Source organism: Carcharhinus amblyrhynchos, chromosome 1 (genome assembly GCF_965287045.1).
Source record: "Carcharhinus amblyrhynchos chromosome 1, sCarAmb.v2.hapA, whole genome shotgun sequence".
In the NCBI taxonomy this organism is placed as follows: Eukaryota; Metazoa; Chordata; class Chondrichthyes; order Carcharhiniformes; family Carcharhinidae; genus Carcharhinus; species Carcharhinus amblyrhynchos.
This window is the reverse complement of record NC_137324.1, coordinates 98081213-98098312: the sequence shown is the minus strand read 5'-3', so window position 1 is coordinate 98098312 and position 17100 is coordinate 98081213. Positions and strand designations below refer to the sequence as shown.

Sequence of the window (17100 nt, the reverse complement as noted above, 5' to 3'; positions counted from 1 at the left end):
AAATTTCTACAGCAGTACAAGTTATAAGTTATAAGACCCTTGTCAGACCCCACTTGGAGTACCGTGCGCAGTTCTGGTCACCTCACTACAAGAAGGATGTGGAAGCTATTGAGAAGTTGCAGAGGAGATTTACAAGGATGTTGCCTGGATTGGGAGGCATGCCTTATGAAAATAGGTTGAGGGAGCTAGGTCTCTTCTCCCTGGAGAGACGAAGATTGAGAGGCAACCTGATAGAGGTTTATGAAATGTTGAGAGGTATAGATAGGGTGGATTCTTGGAGGCTATTTCCCAGGGCTGAAGTGGTCGCTACAAGAGGACACAGGTTTAAGGTGCTGGGGAGCAGGTACAGAGGAGATAACAGGGGTAAGTTTTTCACTCAGAGGGTGGTGACTGAGTGGAATCGGCTGCCGTCGGTGGTGGTAGAGGCGAATTCGCTGGGGTCTTTTAAGAGACTTCTGGATGAGTACATGGGATTTGATGGGATTGAGAGTTATAGATAGGCCTGGTAGGTATGGATATGATCGGCGCAACTTGTGGGCCGAAGGGCCTGTTTGTGCCGTAGTATTCTATGTTCCATGTTCTATGTTCCAAGTTCAGTCCAACATGAAAGAAGGTACTGCTTGACCTGGATCTTGGAAGTGAGATAGGCCAGATAGATCAAGTGTCAGCGGGGAAACATTTAGGAGATTGTGTTCATTCTATCCTAAAGTTTAAGATGACAATAAAAAGGGACAAAGAGCAATCCACAGTAAGAATAATTAATTTGGGGACAGCAGATTTCAATGGGGCAAGAACAGAGCTGGACGAGATAGTTTGGAACAAAATGTTGGCAAGAAAAGCTGTGGCTGAACAAAAGACTACTTTCAATAAAGAAATGGTTCAGGTATCATCAAGATATATTATTTCAAAAGGGAAAGATAGGGCAAACAAATCCAGAACTCTTGGATGAGAAGGGTGATAGAACTTAAGAAGAAAAAGCATTCACAGGTATAAGGTAGAAAATACAATTGAGAACCAGCAAAGAGAGATTATGAGAAAATCATGAGGGTGCTAGACAAAGTACGTAGGGAGAAATTGTTCCTACTCGTAAAAGGATCAAGAATGAGAGGCCACAGATTTAAGGTGATTTGCAGAAGAAGCAAATACGATACAAGAAAAAACCTTTTCACACATTGAGTAGTTCAGGTCTGGAATGCACTGCCTGGAAGTGTGGTAGAGGCAGGTTCAACTGAGGCATTCTAGAGGGCATTAGATGAATATTTGAATAGAAACAATTAACAGGATTACAGGGAAAAGGCAGGAGAACGGTGCAAATGGTGCTCATTTGGAGAGCCAGTGCAGAGACGATGGCCCGAATGTTCTTCTTTTGCAACATAATAACTGTGATGTAAGATTTATGGTCTTGGCCGAACATACATTTATGAATAACTAAATCAAATTGCAATTTATGAATAACTAAATCAAAGTACAGCCAAATTCAAGGGAAACATCAAAGTTTACAATAGACATATACATAGTAAAATAGTGGTAAAAGGAGTAGAGCCAATTAGGGGCCTAAAAGATGCGCAAAGACATGAGGCTGAATCCTCTGACCCTACCCATAACCAGGATTCTCCACTCAAGTGGCAGTGAATGGAGATTTGACTGAGTGCCAAATTCTCCACTCTTGCTGGCAGCAGTGGCAGGGCGTGAAAGGCTGGAGAATTCCAGGTTTGGCGTCTTGGCACATGGTTAAAATGTTAAATGAACACTCTGCATTTGTCATTACCTAGGATGCAGATGCTATCCAGGCCAGGCTGACATTGGAGGAAACTATGTCACTAGATGGGTTCAAAGTTGGTAAGAAGGTGGTATTGAATTAACTTGTCCATACTTAAAGTTGACAAGGTATCAGGACCAGATGAGGTGCATCTAAGGATATTGAAGAAAGTGAGTGTGGAAATTACAGGGGCACTGGCCATAATCTGTCAGTCTTCCTCGATATAGGAGAAGTGCCAGAGGTGCCACACTCATATATGATGGCAAATATGATGCCATTGTTCAAAAACGGCTGTAAGGATAAGCCTAGCAAGTACAGACCAGTCAGTTTAACTTTGGTGAGGGGCAGCTTCTCGAAACAATTACTCATGATAAGAACATAAGAACATAAGAAATAGGAGCAGGAGTAGGCCATCTAGCCCTTCGAGCCTGCCCCGCCATTCAATAAGATCATGGCTGATCTGTCGTGGCTCAGTTCCACATTCCCGCCCTCTCCCCATAACCCTTAATCCCCTCTCTTATCAAAAACCCATCAACCCGCATCTTAAAAATATTTAGCGAGGCAGCCTCCACCACTTCAACGGGCAGAGAATTCCAGAGATTCACCACCCTTTGAGTGAAGAAGTTCCTCCTCAACTCTGTTCTAAACCGCCCCCCCTTTATCTTGAGGCTGTGCCCCCTAGTCCTACTATCCTTTCTGAGCGGGAAGAGTCTCTCCACCTCTATCCTATCCATCCCATTCATCATCTTATACGTCTCAATGAGATCTCCCCTCATTCTTCTAAACTCTAACGAGTACAAGCCTAATTTATTCAGCCTCTCCTCATAGCTCAACCCCCTCAACTCCGGCATCAGCCTAGTAAACCTCCTCTGCACTCCCTCCAAGGCCAAAATATCTTTGCGCAGGTGCGGCGCCCAAAAATGCACACAGTACTCCAGCTGCGGCCTCACCAATGCCCTATACAGCTGCAGCAAGACCTCCCTACTTTTATATTCAATCCCCCTCGCTATGAAGGCCAGCATCCCATTTACTTTCCTGACCACCTGCTGCACCTGCAAGCTGGGTTTTTGCGACTCATGCATAAGGACCCTGAGGTCCCTCTGCACTGTCGCCTGCTGCAGTTTTTTGCCACGTAAGTAATAATCCTTCCTACCATTATTCCTACCAAAGTGGACCACCTCACACTTGCCAACATTAAATTCCATTTGCCATTTCCTGGCCCATTCGCCCAGCCTATCTAGAACCTTGTGCAGACTCTCCACACCCTCCGCACAATTTGCAGTTCCACCAATCTTGGTGTCATCAGCAAATTTCGACACCCTACACTTGGTTCCCTCCTCCAGATCATCTATATAAATGGTAAATAGCTGAGGCCCCAGCACCGACCCCTGGGGCACTCCACTAGTCACCATCCGCCAATCCGAATAGCACCCATTGACCCCCACTCTCTGCCTCCTATTTGACAACCAATCCTCTATCCACGCTAACACCCTACCCCCAATTCCATGTCCCCTGACCTTCTGCAATAACCTCTTGTGAGGTACCTTGTCAAACGCCTTCTGAAAATCAAGAAAGACCACATCCACCGGCTCTCCTCTATCCACCGCCCTAGACACATCCTCATAGAACTCCAGTAAATTTGTCAGACACGACTGATAGAATTCACATGGTTGATATGAACAGCCAGCATGGATTTCTTACAGGAAAATCATATTTGACTAACTTGCTGGTGTTTTTAAGGAGGTAGCAGAGAGGGCTGATGAAGGAAATGCTGTTGATGCGGCAAGATGGACTTCCAATAAGTATTCAATATAGTGCCACACCACAGACCTATGAGAAAAGTTATATCTCATGGAATAAAAAGGACAGTCGGAATATGGATACAGAATTGATTGAGTAATAGGAAACAGCAAGTAACAGTTAATAGGTATTCTTTGGGCGGCAGGTTCAATCAAGGCATTCTAGAGAGCATCAGATGAATATTTGAATAGAAACAATTAATAGGATTACAAGGAAAAGGCAGGAGAACGGCGCAAATGGTGCTCATTTGGAGAGTCAGTGCAGAGACGATGGCCCAAATGTCCTTCTTCTGCAACATAATAATTCTGCGATGTAAGATTTATGATCTTGGCCGAACATACATTTATGAATAACTAAATCAAACTGCAAGCAAATGATAGTTATTCAAAACTATAGTTTTGATCAGATGCCTATTTTATCTTTGAAAGCACAAAAGGTATTGAGTTTTAATGCAATCTCACCTAGATCTGCATAGTTAGACTTGTAGAACTGTCTACGGCCACCAAAGCACAATTCAAAAGAGGGCTCATTAGATCTTCGCAAAGTATGTCCATTTTCAAGGGCAGCGAATGCATCACAGGTGTAACGATATGTGATGAAACCATAATTATCACTGGAAAGAATTGGAGCAAAAATAATGTATGTCACTTGTTGCAGTTAACATTGCAAATTATACATTTGATACATAATATAATCCAGTGGGCTTCCATCTGTCAGACATTAAAAAAAGTCTTACTTCAATATAGAAACATCTTAAAGTGATTCACATATAATGAATCACTTTAAAATGCTTTGAAAAGGCAAACATGGGGCAAAATTTTACCCTTTCTTGCATACAGATTTTCAGGTGGGGATCTGTGTAAAATTCAGTTGAAGCCTTCCCTGCTGTCTATTTTCTTAGACTTGGCCATGATTTAATTGCTGGCAGTTGAGGCCTCAGGCCAGCTCTCATGCAAATTCAGGCTACTTTTCACCTAGCTGCAATTTTCAGCTGGTGGGAGGAGGTCAGTGATGGATGGGAAGTTCAGCAGTCTGCTCGGGCATTGTGAAGGAAAGGAGATATTACCTGCTTCGTGGGCCCCCTTTTCTAATTAGATGGCATCCCCCAAGGTGTACCATCCCTCACACAGATGTTCCCTATGCACCCCAGCCCACCCCTCATTTTATCACTCCCTTTCTCCATCATCCTCAACCGAACATAGAAAATAGGTGCAGGAGTAGGTCAATCGATGCTTCAAGCTTGCACCACCATTCAATATATCATAGCTGATCATGCACTTTCAGTATCCCACTCCCACTTTCTCTCCATATCCCTTGATCCCTTTAACCGCAAGGGCCATATTGAGCCTATCAAGCGAATTGGCCCAAACAGCTTTCTGTGGTAGAGAATTCCACAGGTTCACAACTCTGAGTGAAGAAGTTCTTCCTCATCTCCTGAATAGTTTACCTCTTATTCTTAGACTGCGAGCCCTAGTTCTGTTCTTCTTGAACATCAGGAACATTCTTCCCACATCTAGCCTGTCCAGTCCCAACAAGATTTTATATTTTGGTGAGATCCCCTCTCATTCTTCTAAAGTCCAGTGAGTATAAGTCCAGTCAATCCAGTCTTTTTTCATATTCTTTCAAGGCTTTCTACATAAAGCCTTCTGTCCCAACCCCACCGAGAACCATTCCAACTTACCTTACACCCAGGTACTGGCTGTTCTTCATTGGGCCTGGACATTTCTGGTGGTACTGTTGGAACCAGAGAACTGCTAACCAGTAAGAAGTGGAACTTCCTCTCCAGATAGGGTCAGATGACCCTTCTCTCAGAGCATTAAATAGCAGCTCGCTAGAGTGGGGGTGAGTTTCACCAGTAGGGCAGGTAATCCAGCCACTTGTAAAACCCTGTCTGTGGAAACAACTTTTCAAATAGAAAGATCCCACAAACATCAATTAAATAAATTATCTGTTTCTCTGTTTTCAGTCAAAATAATTGAGGGAGGGGTTTGCAACAGGACACTGAGAGAACTCTCTCCTCTATTCTGAATAGTGTCATGGGACATAGGATAAACTGAATAGCCAGTTTTTTAATCTACATATTCTGGCATCAATTATAACTTATTTGTCTGGCAATAAGAAGTCCGTAATAACCACTAAATGTGGTCAGCAATTTGATAACCTTATTATCGATGATAATGCAACTGTCACTATTTTTTAATGAGAACCACTACTGGATGCCTAAAACATATGCCTACTTTAGTCGGTAGATCTACTTCCAAGTGCAAATTGGTGTCCTAGAACCCCAATTTGCGTTCTACATTGGAAATAGGTGGCACATGCACAGTGAACATCCTGACCATTTCCACTAATGATGAAGCAAAAGAGGTCCAGTTGACACATGGTTAATATTATTTTGGTGTTGCCTACAGGAGGAAGAGTGGTTCGCCTGGCCACACACAATTATCTCAGTCACAGTCATGAATACCTCTCTGTCCACAGTTGTAGCACGTACCTTGAAGGCAACCAAGATACCTCAATATTGGTTAGCCTTTAAACTTTACTGGGAGGCCCAGTAAAGTTTGGTGTCACACATCTCAGCATCTTGATGTAAATGAGACCATTGGCACAGATGACAGGAAGGCATGCTTTGCCAGTTAGTCACTCATTAGTCAATATTAATCACACTTGCACTCTAAAATATGGACACCTTTCCAGTTCAATTTTGTTCCATATCTGAGGTTCCACAATATTTCTAAAAGCTATGATACGAAAATCATATTTTTATTAATCAGAAGCACATTTACTATATAAAATGTAACCATTTGTAACTTTACCCATCTTCACGCAAGTGGACAGTGCATTCTTCGATTTCACCAAAAACTTCAAAGCGTCTCTTCAGTTCGGTACGGGTTATGTCGCCCTTAACTTTTCCCACATAAATAACACGCCGTTCCTCCTGGAAAGATTTTAAAAATATCTTGAGAAGTCAAAAAGTCATATTCCTTGCATTTACAACAGATCTAAATTAGAATAAAAGCTGCTACAATGCTTACAATTGCCTTCTGCCTTTGACGTTCTCTTTGTTTTGCTCTTTCAAATTCACGTTTCTCATAGTCTCTTCGATATTCCTCCCTCTTAAGCCTTTCATTTTCATATTCCTCATAGCTGTCATACCTGAAGACATTGAAAGCAAATGAAAAATGTTAACAGATAAAACTCTGCATGTAGTGTTTTATGTCAAAATGTGCTTTTTTTTAGAAATGTGTTTATTTGACATTAATAGATGTTCCCATTCTAAAAGGTTCTCACTGAATCTCAGATAATTGTGTTTCAAAGCTGGACTTAGATAGTCACAGTGGGAATGAACTTTCTTGGGGATTCTCCCACTCAGTTAACATAAATTCAATGGCATCCTTGTTTGCATGCATAAACTAAAAATGTAGTAAAGTTACAGCAGTGGAGCGTAAGATGCCTTGAGGAAATTCCTGGTGTTAACCTTTGAAACATACAGCAGTTTTTGCAATGTGATTTTTGCTTGAACATTAAGCAAAGGGTTGTGTTTTCTCCATAGTCCTTCAAAGACTATGGGGAAATTTCACAAGCTAAAATCCCAGCAGTCACCTTGTGAATGCAACTGGCTGGTGCCCTCCACACTAACTCTACCAAAATGTGCAGGAATAGTGGGAAGGAATTTTACTTGCAAACAATTGATAGGTTCCCATGCATACAGACAAACATCCTTTGGGCTTACTTATTCCGTGCTGCTTCATATTCTGGTACCCACCAACTAGTTGGAGGAGTGGCGTGGCGATGTCAATCTCACCCTTTCCCAGCTCCTATTCACAGCTCCCTTCACCCCCTTGTAAAGGGAGGAAGGTGGGAACAAGCTCAAACTTCTTCTAAAATAAGACACCACTTAGGCCTGGCTGTTGCATTGGCCCATTGAATCATTTCTCCAACTCAATCCCCCCCTCCCACATCTTCTTCCAAGTGTGTTCTATTTACTGGTTTGTAACAGCAATCTGAAAATGAAAATTTTTCTTCACCATTCCTGTAATCTTCAGACAGAAATACCTGCCTACTCTTCAGCAAAAAGTCATGGAACCACTCTTCAAATCCTGTTCCTGTCCTGCCCAGGCTGTAAATGTAACAAGTACCAGTCCACTTTAAGTAAATCATCCCAACCTTTGAATTTGCAATGTGAGGATTAGGCCAAACTATGGTTGGAGATTTCTACTGATGCTAAAGCAGTTTTAGGAATTTCAGATCCTAAGAACCATTGGGATGGTCTTGTACATAAGAAAATGAGAATATAACAAATAGGAACAGGCATAGGTTCCTTGAACATGCTCTGCAATTCTATCTGATCATAGCTGACGTCCCACCCTATTCAGGATTGCTGGCACCATCCAGCTATTGGTTTTTCACAGAGCAGAAAACTGCAGACATGAAGTTGCATTCTACCCTTCCACAGGATAATGACAATATGTTGAAACACCAACAAACAGAATCACTGTACTACAGATACCCGTGAATGTAAATCAAATACTAAGAGTTGTTTTAACACCTTCTATCTAGGGTTTACATGTAATGCACTAAAACTGTAATTTTCCCATCACAACAAAACACATTTAATCACATTGTCACTGTGAAATTTACAGTATTGATCAAACACTACAGAAGTAGGTCAGTTACACCGCACAGAAAATAACCTGGAAAAAAGAACTTCAATTAATCTTTCTAACACCTTCCCATAATTTAAGTTAAAGTGCTGAACCAGCAGAAATCAGTCAACAACTTACAAAGCAGCAGGATCACTGATGACCTGAAGTAATACAGCAACTTTGCTGTGTGACACGTGCTTGAACCAATCCTTATGTTTTGATGAGTTTTTGTACTCATCAAAACAAGGGATATAAGTGCTAAAGAATCCATGATTTTTCATCTTTGGGACCCAGTTTCCACATTGGGCATCAGGAAAATCGAATGCCTAGCAAAGCTCCCTTTACAAAAAGCAAAATAAATAGATCATAGATCCCCTACAGTGCAGAAAGAGGCCATTTGGCCCATCAAGTCTGCACTGACCACAATCCCATCCAGGCCCTATCCCCATATCCTTACATATTTACCTACTAATCCCTCTAACCTACACATCTCAGGACACCAAGGGCAATTTTAGCATGGCCAATCAACCTAACCCGCACAAAATGCTGGAAGACTGAACTAAAAACAGAAATGGGTGCAATAAGAGGTGTGCAATTGAAATTTTAGTGCATTGTACAGACAAAATAAAAGGAACTTTGAAACAAAAACAGAAAATTCTTGAAACCTTCAGCAGATCATACAGAGACGATGGGGATTCTGACAAAAGGTGGGTAAGAACCAAAATATTAATTCAACATTTCTCTCTCCATAGATGCTGTGCGACATGCTGAGTGTTTCCAACATATTTTACTCACATTTCAAAGTTCCCTTTGCTTTGTCTCAACAATGCATTGTAATTTCAAGTCTTGTTGCACTTCCTTTATTCCCCTATCTTTCTAAAATATCAACTTCCCGTAGTTTAATGAAACAAGATTAATAATGAGGTGCCAGTAACGGCTTGCTATGAATTGTTTTCTGCTACTGATTTATATTTACTTGGACAGGGGTTCAGACTGTCTAAATGCCTTTGACTCACCAGAGAGACCCAATTTGCATGACTAAACATACTTTTTACCAGAAATCGACGCTAACTACTGCCTGTGTAGAGTATCTAGCTGCTGCTTGCTGGCATGTAGAGAACTTGCTCAATGGACAATTTTCCCTGTCCTTCAGTTGTATCTCTCCCAAAATGTGTCCTCCTGGTCACTTCTATTGACTCCCACAATTAGCTAAAGCTCATCACCTGATCTCCTAAGCAGTGAGAAAAACCTGTTTTCAGCCATGGGGGAAGCTGCTATATACATGCCTCCTAATAGATCGACAAATCTCTTTTCCTTGAGATAATTATTTTATAAAAGTGGAGACGGGAGACTTAAGACGCATCTCATAGTGCAAAATGGAGAACTAGGTGCATACATGTACTGACTGTGAAGTTAGAGAACTTGGAGACGCAAAGTATTATGGCATCAAGAAACTGAGAAACTATCAGAAGTATAGTTGATGAATCAGAATCAAAGGCAAATCAGGAAATCACTAAGTACTTTTGGATGGCCAAGGAAAATATATCATTGTCCATTATGCTTTTCAATCAATTAAATGCTGAGGATCAAATACTGCTTCCTGTAACTTGGTCATTTGGTACCACAGCAACACTTTACCCTAGATACCATTGATCACAATGAGCTATGTTTCAATGCAGAGAATAGCATTTAATAATTAATAATTTTAGACAAATAATTCAGACATTCAGGCAATTATAGAGCACCCACCCAAAGTTAACACTGATTAACTCTGATTTTAACGAGGAAGCTAATTTTTTTAATGAGTACATTTATCTGGATAAGCATCTACCTGAAAATCTCAATGAAATATTAATCTTATTGGGATATCAAGTGAGAAATGTACTTAATAAAATTTGATTTAATAGCTTTCAGTAAAAGATTCTATCCTATTGTGTTGCCTCACCTGGGTCTACTATAACAGCTGTAAGGTGACCTGGAACGTGACCTTGAATATGAGCAAGGGCTTCCACGAGATCTATGTTGCACCCTGCTGCATGTTGAATCAAAGTGATGTGATCTATAAAGAAAAATAAATGTAAATATAGCCACCAAAAATAATGTGAATAGTATATTTTTAAAGTATGAAGATTGACTTTTATTCAGTATTTACTAGCCCACTGGAAAACAGGACATTAATTCTTTACGTACACAACCAAACAATCAAGGGAGATATGAGCAGAGTCTTGGCACTACCGCATCAGAAGGCTGTGAAATGCTGATACACCTTTAAGCGACTTATTATAAGAACATAAGAAATAAGAAATAGGAGCAGTAGGCCATCTAGCCCCTCGAGCCTGCCCCACCATTCAATAAGAACATAAGAACGTAAGAAAATAGGAGCAGGAGTAGGCCATCTAGCCCTTCGAGCCTGCCCCGCCATTCAATAAGATCATGGCTGATCTGTCGTGGCTCAGTTCCACATTCCCGCCCTCTCCCCATAACCCTTAATCCCCTCTCTTATCAAAAACCCATCAACCCGCGTCTTAAAAATATTTAGCGAGGCAGCCTCCACCACTTCAACGGACAGAGAATTCCAGAGATTCACCACCCTTTGAGTGAAGAAGTTCCTCCTCAACTCCGTTCTAAACCGCCCCCCTTTTATCTTGAGGCTGTGCCCCCTAGTCCTACTGTCTTTTTTGAGCGGGAAGAGTCTCTCCACCTCTATCCTATCCATCCCATTCATCATCTTATACGTCTCAATGAGATCTCCCCTCATTCTTCTAAACTCCAACAAGTACAAGCCTAGTTTATTCAGCCTCTCCTCGTAGCTCAACCCCCTCAACTCCGGTATCAGCCTAGTAAACCTCCTCTGCACTCCCTCCAAGGCCAAAATATCTTTGCGCAGGTGCGGCGCCCAAAAATGCACACAGTACTCCAGCTGCGGCCTCACCAATGCCCTATACAGCTGCAGCAAGACCTCCCTACTTTTATATTCAATCCCCCTCGCGATGAAGGCCAGCATCCCATTCGCCTTCCTGACCACCTGCTGCACCTGCAAGCTGGGTTTTTGCGACGCATGCACAAGGACCCCGAGGTCCCTCTGCACCGTCGCCTGCTGCAGTTTTTCGCCACGTAAGTAATAGTCCTTCCTACCATTATTCCTACCAAAGTGGACCACCTCACACTTGCCAACATTAAATTCCATTTGCCATTTCCTGGCCCATTCGCCCAGCCTATCTAGATCCTTCTGCAGACTCTCCACACCCTCCGCACAATTTGCCGTTCCCCCAATCTTGGTGTCATCAGCAAATTTCGACACCCTACACTCGGTTCCCTCCTCCAGATCATCTATATAAATGGTAAAAAGCTGAGGCCCCAGCACCGACCCCTGGGGCACTCCACTAGTCACCATCCGCCAATCCGAATAGCACCCGTTGACCCCCACTCTCTGCCTCCTATTTGACAACCAATCCTCTATCCACGCTAACACCCTACCCCCAACTCCATGTCCCTCGACCTTCTGCAATAACCTCTCGTGAGGTACTTTGTCAAACGCCTTCTGAAAATCCAGAAAGACCACATCCACCGGCTCTCCTCTATCCACCGCCCTAGACACATCCTCATAGAACTCCAGTAAATTTGTCAGACATGACTTCCCTTTAATGAAACCGTGCTGCGTCCGCTCTATCAAGCAATTGCCTTCAAGATGCCTCGCAATTTCCTCCTTAATGGCGGATTCTAACATTTTACCTACCACAGACGTTAAACTAACCGGCCTATAATTCCCCGCCTTTTGCCTGGCACCCTTCTTAAACAACGGCATAACATTAGCCGTTTTCCAATCTTCTGGCACTTCCCCGGAATCCAGCGACGTCTGGAAAATAACCACCAAGGCATCCACTATCACCTCTGCCATTTCTTTCAGAACCCTCGGATGCATTCCATCCGGTCCTGGGGACTTGTCCACAATCAGCCCCTCCAGTCTGTCGCGCACCGCCTCTCTAGTAACAGTAATGTCATTAAGACCCTCCAGTCCTACCACCTTTCCATCACTAACACCGGCAAATTATTCACGTCCTCCTCCGTGAAGACAGAAACAAAAAAGTTATTCAATACCTTAGCCATATCCCCATCCCCTACCACTAGGTCCCCTTTCTCATCCTCTAAAGGACCAACGTTCACTCTAGCCAGCCTCTTCCTTTTTATATATTTATAAAAACTCTTGCTATCCTTTTTTATATTAAGCGCTAGCCCAGCTTCATAGTTTCTCCTACCCTTCTTTATCAACTTCTTTGTCAATCATGGCTGATCTGATATTGGGTTCAGTTCCACTTACCCGCCCACTCATCATAACCCTTAATTCCCTTATTGGTTAAACATCTATCTGTGACTTAAGTACATTTAACGAGGTAGCCTCTACTGCTTCATTGGGCAGAGAATTCCGAAGATTCACTACCCTCTGGAAGAAGAAGTTCCTCCTCAACTCTGTTCTAAATTGACTCCCCCGTATTTTGAGGCTATGCCCCCTAGTTCTTGTTTCCATTGTAAGTGGAAATAATCTCTCTGCTTCTACCCTGTCTAGCCTCTTCATTATCTTATATGTCTCTAAGATCTCCCCTCAACTTCTCAACTCCAATGAATACAGGCCCAGTCTACTCAATCTCTCCTCATAAGCTAATCCCCTCATCTCCGGCATCAATTTGGTGAACCTTCTCTGTACCCCCTCCAAAGCTAATATTTCCTTTCTTAAATAAGAGGACCAAAATTGTATACAGTACTCAAGGTGCAGCCTCACCAGTACCTTGTACAATTGCAATAAGACCTCCCTGCCTCACTAAAAATGGCAAAGACATGCAGGGAAGATTGCCTTTAGAATGGGGGAATATCATGGCATGATGCGAGGAGATCTAACAGCTAGATAAAGTAACAAAATAATAACACTTTACATTAAATATAAAAATCTCTCTATTGCTTATAAGTATATATACAATACCAGAAGTAAATGCAATCCTTGGTCTATATTAAGTCAGTTGATATTGGTTTTGGGATATGGGTTGCCCTGGGTCAACAAATAACAAATGACCAGGATTTCCACCTTTCTGGTGATTTTTGCAGTTCCTGATGAAGTATGGCTGGTGATATTTGCAAAGGATTGGCTCAAAGCGCAAAGCCTTTCATAAAGGGATAGCCTGCTGCCATTCACTGGCTAGGTTCAAGTATGAAGAATTCTGATATCAGAGGACAACATATGCTGTGGAACCTCATCTCAGCAAATAATCAACAACTTTAGTTGAGGCAAGGAGAAAATCAGGGGGATAAATATACATTATATTTTGATATCTCCATACGTTGGCTGTGAATGCTAGTGATTGCGAACCAAAGACAAGCACAGCAAATAATCATAAGATCAATTTAAAATACTTATTTAAATAAAACAGAAAATAAGAAATTTAATTCTGTCACAGAATCAAATACTCTAAAGTAAGGTTTGTGTATGAATGTATAAAAGCTATTTTTCACTAGAGATCATTAATTATCTAGAGTCTGTCTAGGTTCATCATAAAATTTCGTGAGATGCATGACGTGCACACAGTGGCCTTTCCTCCTCGTTTCTCTCCCTCTCTTTTTTGTCACCTCTACAGCTCTTGTTAATACTTGGAAGTTGCAGGGAACTCAACCACCCACATCGTGCTTACAAATGACAAATGCCACACTGTTTTAGCAACCAACACATGAAAAGTGAAAAATACTCATTTTAAATTTAAGTAGCTGTAACACAGCAACACAGTTAATACCCAAGTAGTCATAATAATTACTTTTTTTATAATTTACAATCTAAATCAGGATGTGAGGTTTTAAACCAAATATAGTAGTGTCAATATTGGGGGCGATTCTTCTGAACTGGGACTAAGTGCTCATGCCAGCGGGAACCCAATGGCATTAGAGAGTTTAAATGATTTCTCCCTGTTATGAAGCCGCATCAACTTCAAATCAAAGATGTATACACACACTGAGGCTGAGTGCAGTATGGGCAGACTTGAAACAACTCCACCGCCCAGATGAAATTGACATCTCCTCTCTGTCAGAGGACTTCAAAATAATGTGATCACATCTGCAGCTTCTGACAGGCAGAAAGGAAAATCTCTGCTGCGGAATAGATTTCAAATCTTGCCAGTGACCCAGGGGTGGGGGAGGGGAGCATGGAGGTTAAAAACGAACTGGCCGCTTCAGAATTTGCACAGCTAACAGGTGAGAACATAGAAATTGGTCACAGGGCTGCCTGAAAACACCACACCAGGGCTAGAAGGGGCATTCCAGCCAGAACACCCCCATCCCAGTGGAGAATGGCAAGCTCAATCCTTGCCCCAGTCTTAGTCCACCCAACCCCCTAGACCCTTGAGGGACCCTTTCTCTGCAGCCGAGGGGAAAATGGCAATTGGATCTACCTCCTCAAACTTGATGTGGAAACGCATGCCAGTTGTCAGTGCCAGGGGGCAATGCACTGTTGGCTCTGCCAAAATGCTTGGCCTGAAGGGAGGCAGAGGGGGAGGAATATAAGTGGGGTGTCTGAGGGTGGCTGAATGGGTGTCTGAGGGGGAGGGAAGTCTGAGGGGGAGGGTGGCCTGAGTAGGGAGTGGGGTCTGAGAGGGAAGGGGGCCTGATGGGGAGTATGTGGTGGAGATTAGGTTGGATAAATCTCATGCTTGTGTGGTGTGGGAATAAGGATGCCTCTCATTGCTGACAGGTTGATAGCACTTCCTCAACCCTTGGGATTCAATACGCCAGCTCCTTGCTTGTGAGGACCTGTACCAAAGCCAGTCTGGTGCAAGGGAGGTGGGTGAATAGCAAGGGCCATTTGACTCGGGCTGCAAGCCCGCTAATAACATTTAAATGGGTATGTTTGAACATTAATAGGTTTCCTGCCCGTTCTGGCTGGGAACCTATTGGTGCTTGCAGCACAGACTGGGAGAGTCAGCCCAAAACCCACTTTCCTGTCAACTCCTGATTCTCAAGGCCATCGCAATTCATGATCGGGTCTAGCCCATTACCTCTTCAATTATCCTCAAGTATGCTGCAAACTATCCTGAATACCTACTTATGTTGTACTTACATGTTTATATTTATATAAAGCTGGTGTTTCAAATTAATTCTATCAGTGCAGATTATTTTTGGGCCGTACTAATAACTACAAAATATGCCACTCATACAGTGAGCTCTCTGGAGTACAACACTGTTTTACACTTACTATAATGAGAGTTAGGGTATACAGTGCTCATAGCACCAGCCTGATAAACAACTCTACTTGACAAACATTGTTAAAAATATCATATTGCTTCATAACACAGCTCACACTATAAGGCTTAATGATTATTCTCAACAAAAGAAAACACAATCTCACTAAAAGAACAAGTGAGGCCAGATTTTAATACCTGAATTCCCAAAATAAGTCTCGAGGTCAGATGAATAATTCATGACAATGTTAATGGGGTTTTAATAACATTGATCTTAAGTGAAAACAGTTATTTATTCCCCCAAGAAAGATGGCAGTAGATGTACTAGTCACTGACAATACTATCACCACCTAAAATTAATATTTCCCTTCTTTTGTAGAAATGTAATATTTAATACAAGATCCAGCAAACCAACATTACAATGTGTGTCATATAATCTTCTTTGTTTTTGTAACTTAAAGGGAAGATTTTCATTGAGCATCTTTATGTAACCAGATCATAGGGGGTTTCCAATCTGGCTACATGCAATGCATGGAACAAATCTACTTCTGCATGCCAATCCTTGGTGTGAAATGTTGCCATGATGTTGAGATGCCGGCGTTGAACTGGGGTAAGCACAGTAAGAAGTCTCACACCACCAGGTTAAAGTTGAACAAGTTTATTTGGTAGCACAAGCCACAAGCTTTCAGAGTGCTGCTCCTTTATCAGATAACAAATGTCTTTATATGCCGTGTTTGTGAACACAACTCCCACTCACCTGATGAAGGAGCAGTGCTCCGAAAGCTTGTGGCTTGTGCTAGCCTACCAGATAAATCTGTTGGACTTTAACCTGGTGTTGTGAGACTTCTTACAGCGAAATGCTGCACATTGATTTCTGGTGTTTAGTTAGTTTCCTATTCTTTCAAGAATCAGGTTATAATTTGTAACTATTTGATAAGTGCAACATAGATAGGATTATTTTACCACCAACAACAGCAAGTTGAAATGGTGACAATGGCCTGAAGTATATGGTGTATCAGAATTCCTCCCCCTCCCCCCACCCCACCCCACTCACAGTTAGGGGAGTCCACAAAGGGAAACACCAACTACCTACATCTATTTAATGGTCAACTGGCCATTAAAGGGCTAAAGGCAGAATTTGTGCTCCTCAGGGACAGCAGGTCCCGTCTCAGAGAGCTGCCAACTAATCAAGACCAGTAGCTCCCCAGTACTTTGGGCCAGGAGAAGGTGAGCAGCAATGAATAAAACACATGAATGTTTGGGAGTCTGGTTGTGTTCCAAGCTGGCAGGCCTTGGCAAAAATGGGATTGTGGAGGAGGGTCATGGATGGGTGGCTGGGTTTTCAGGTGTCATGGGGGGGGTGGTCAAATTGGGGGTTGCATAAAACCCTGGAGGGCACAAGGACCCATTAAGAGGGAGCCACTTGCCATCAACCCATGCAGGGAAACCAAGGAATCAGATTTAATGGCCATTTAACCTCATTTACATTGTAATGAATTATTCACCTGGCTCACTGGCAGACAAACCTTCTAACATCATCCTGCCACCAGTATAATTGTGGCAGGGGGGCAGCAGGCAAGCCACAAACCACCTGCTAGAGTTAACATATAATCCCACTTTCAAACGCATGCACAGGAGGCTTTTTTGAAGACAGTCAATGAAAACAGGAAATATATAGCAC

General features: G+C 42.4%; 1 protein-coding gene across 6 annotated transcripts in view; it reads right to left on the bottom strand.

Moving 5' to 3' along the window:
• The window catches only part of ppargc1a (peroxisome proliferator-activated receptor gamma, coactivator 1 alpha), a 615590-nt gene that overhangs the window by 16601 nt on the left and 581889 nt on the right, over positions 1-17100 (bottom strand). For all 6 annotated transcript variants that reach the window (XM_080189518.1, XM_080189492.1, XM_080189537.1 and 3 more), the window contains 4 exons: positions 10151-10264; positions 6595-6715; positions 6376-6497; positions 4021-4172 (listed from right to left, as the gene is read on the bottom strand). In XM_080189518.1, coding sequence (XP_080045644.1) covers positions 4021-4172; positions 6376-6497; positions 6595-6715; positions 10151-10264 — 509 coding nt within the window. The remainder of the gene's footprint in view (positions 1-4020; positions 4173-6375; positions 6498-6594; positions 6716-10150; positions 10265-17100) is intronic.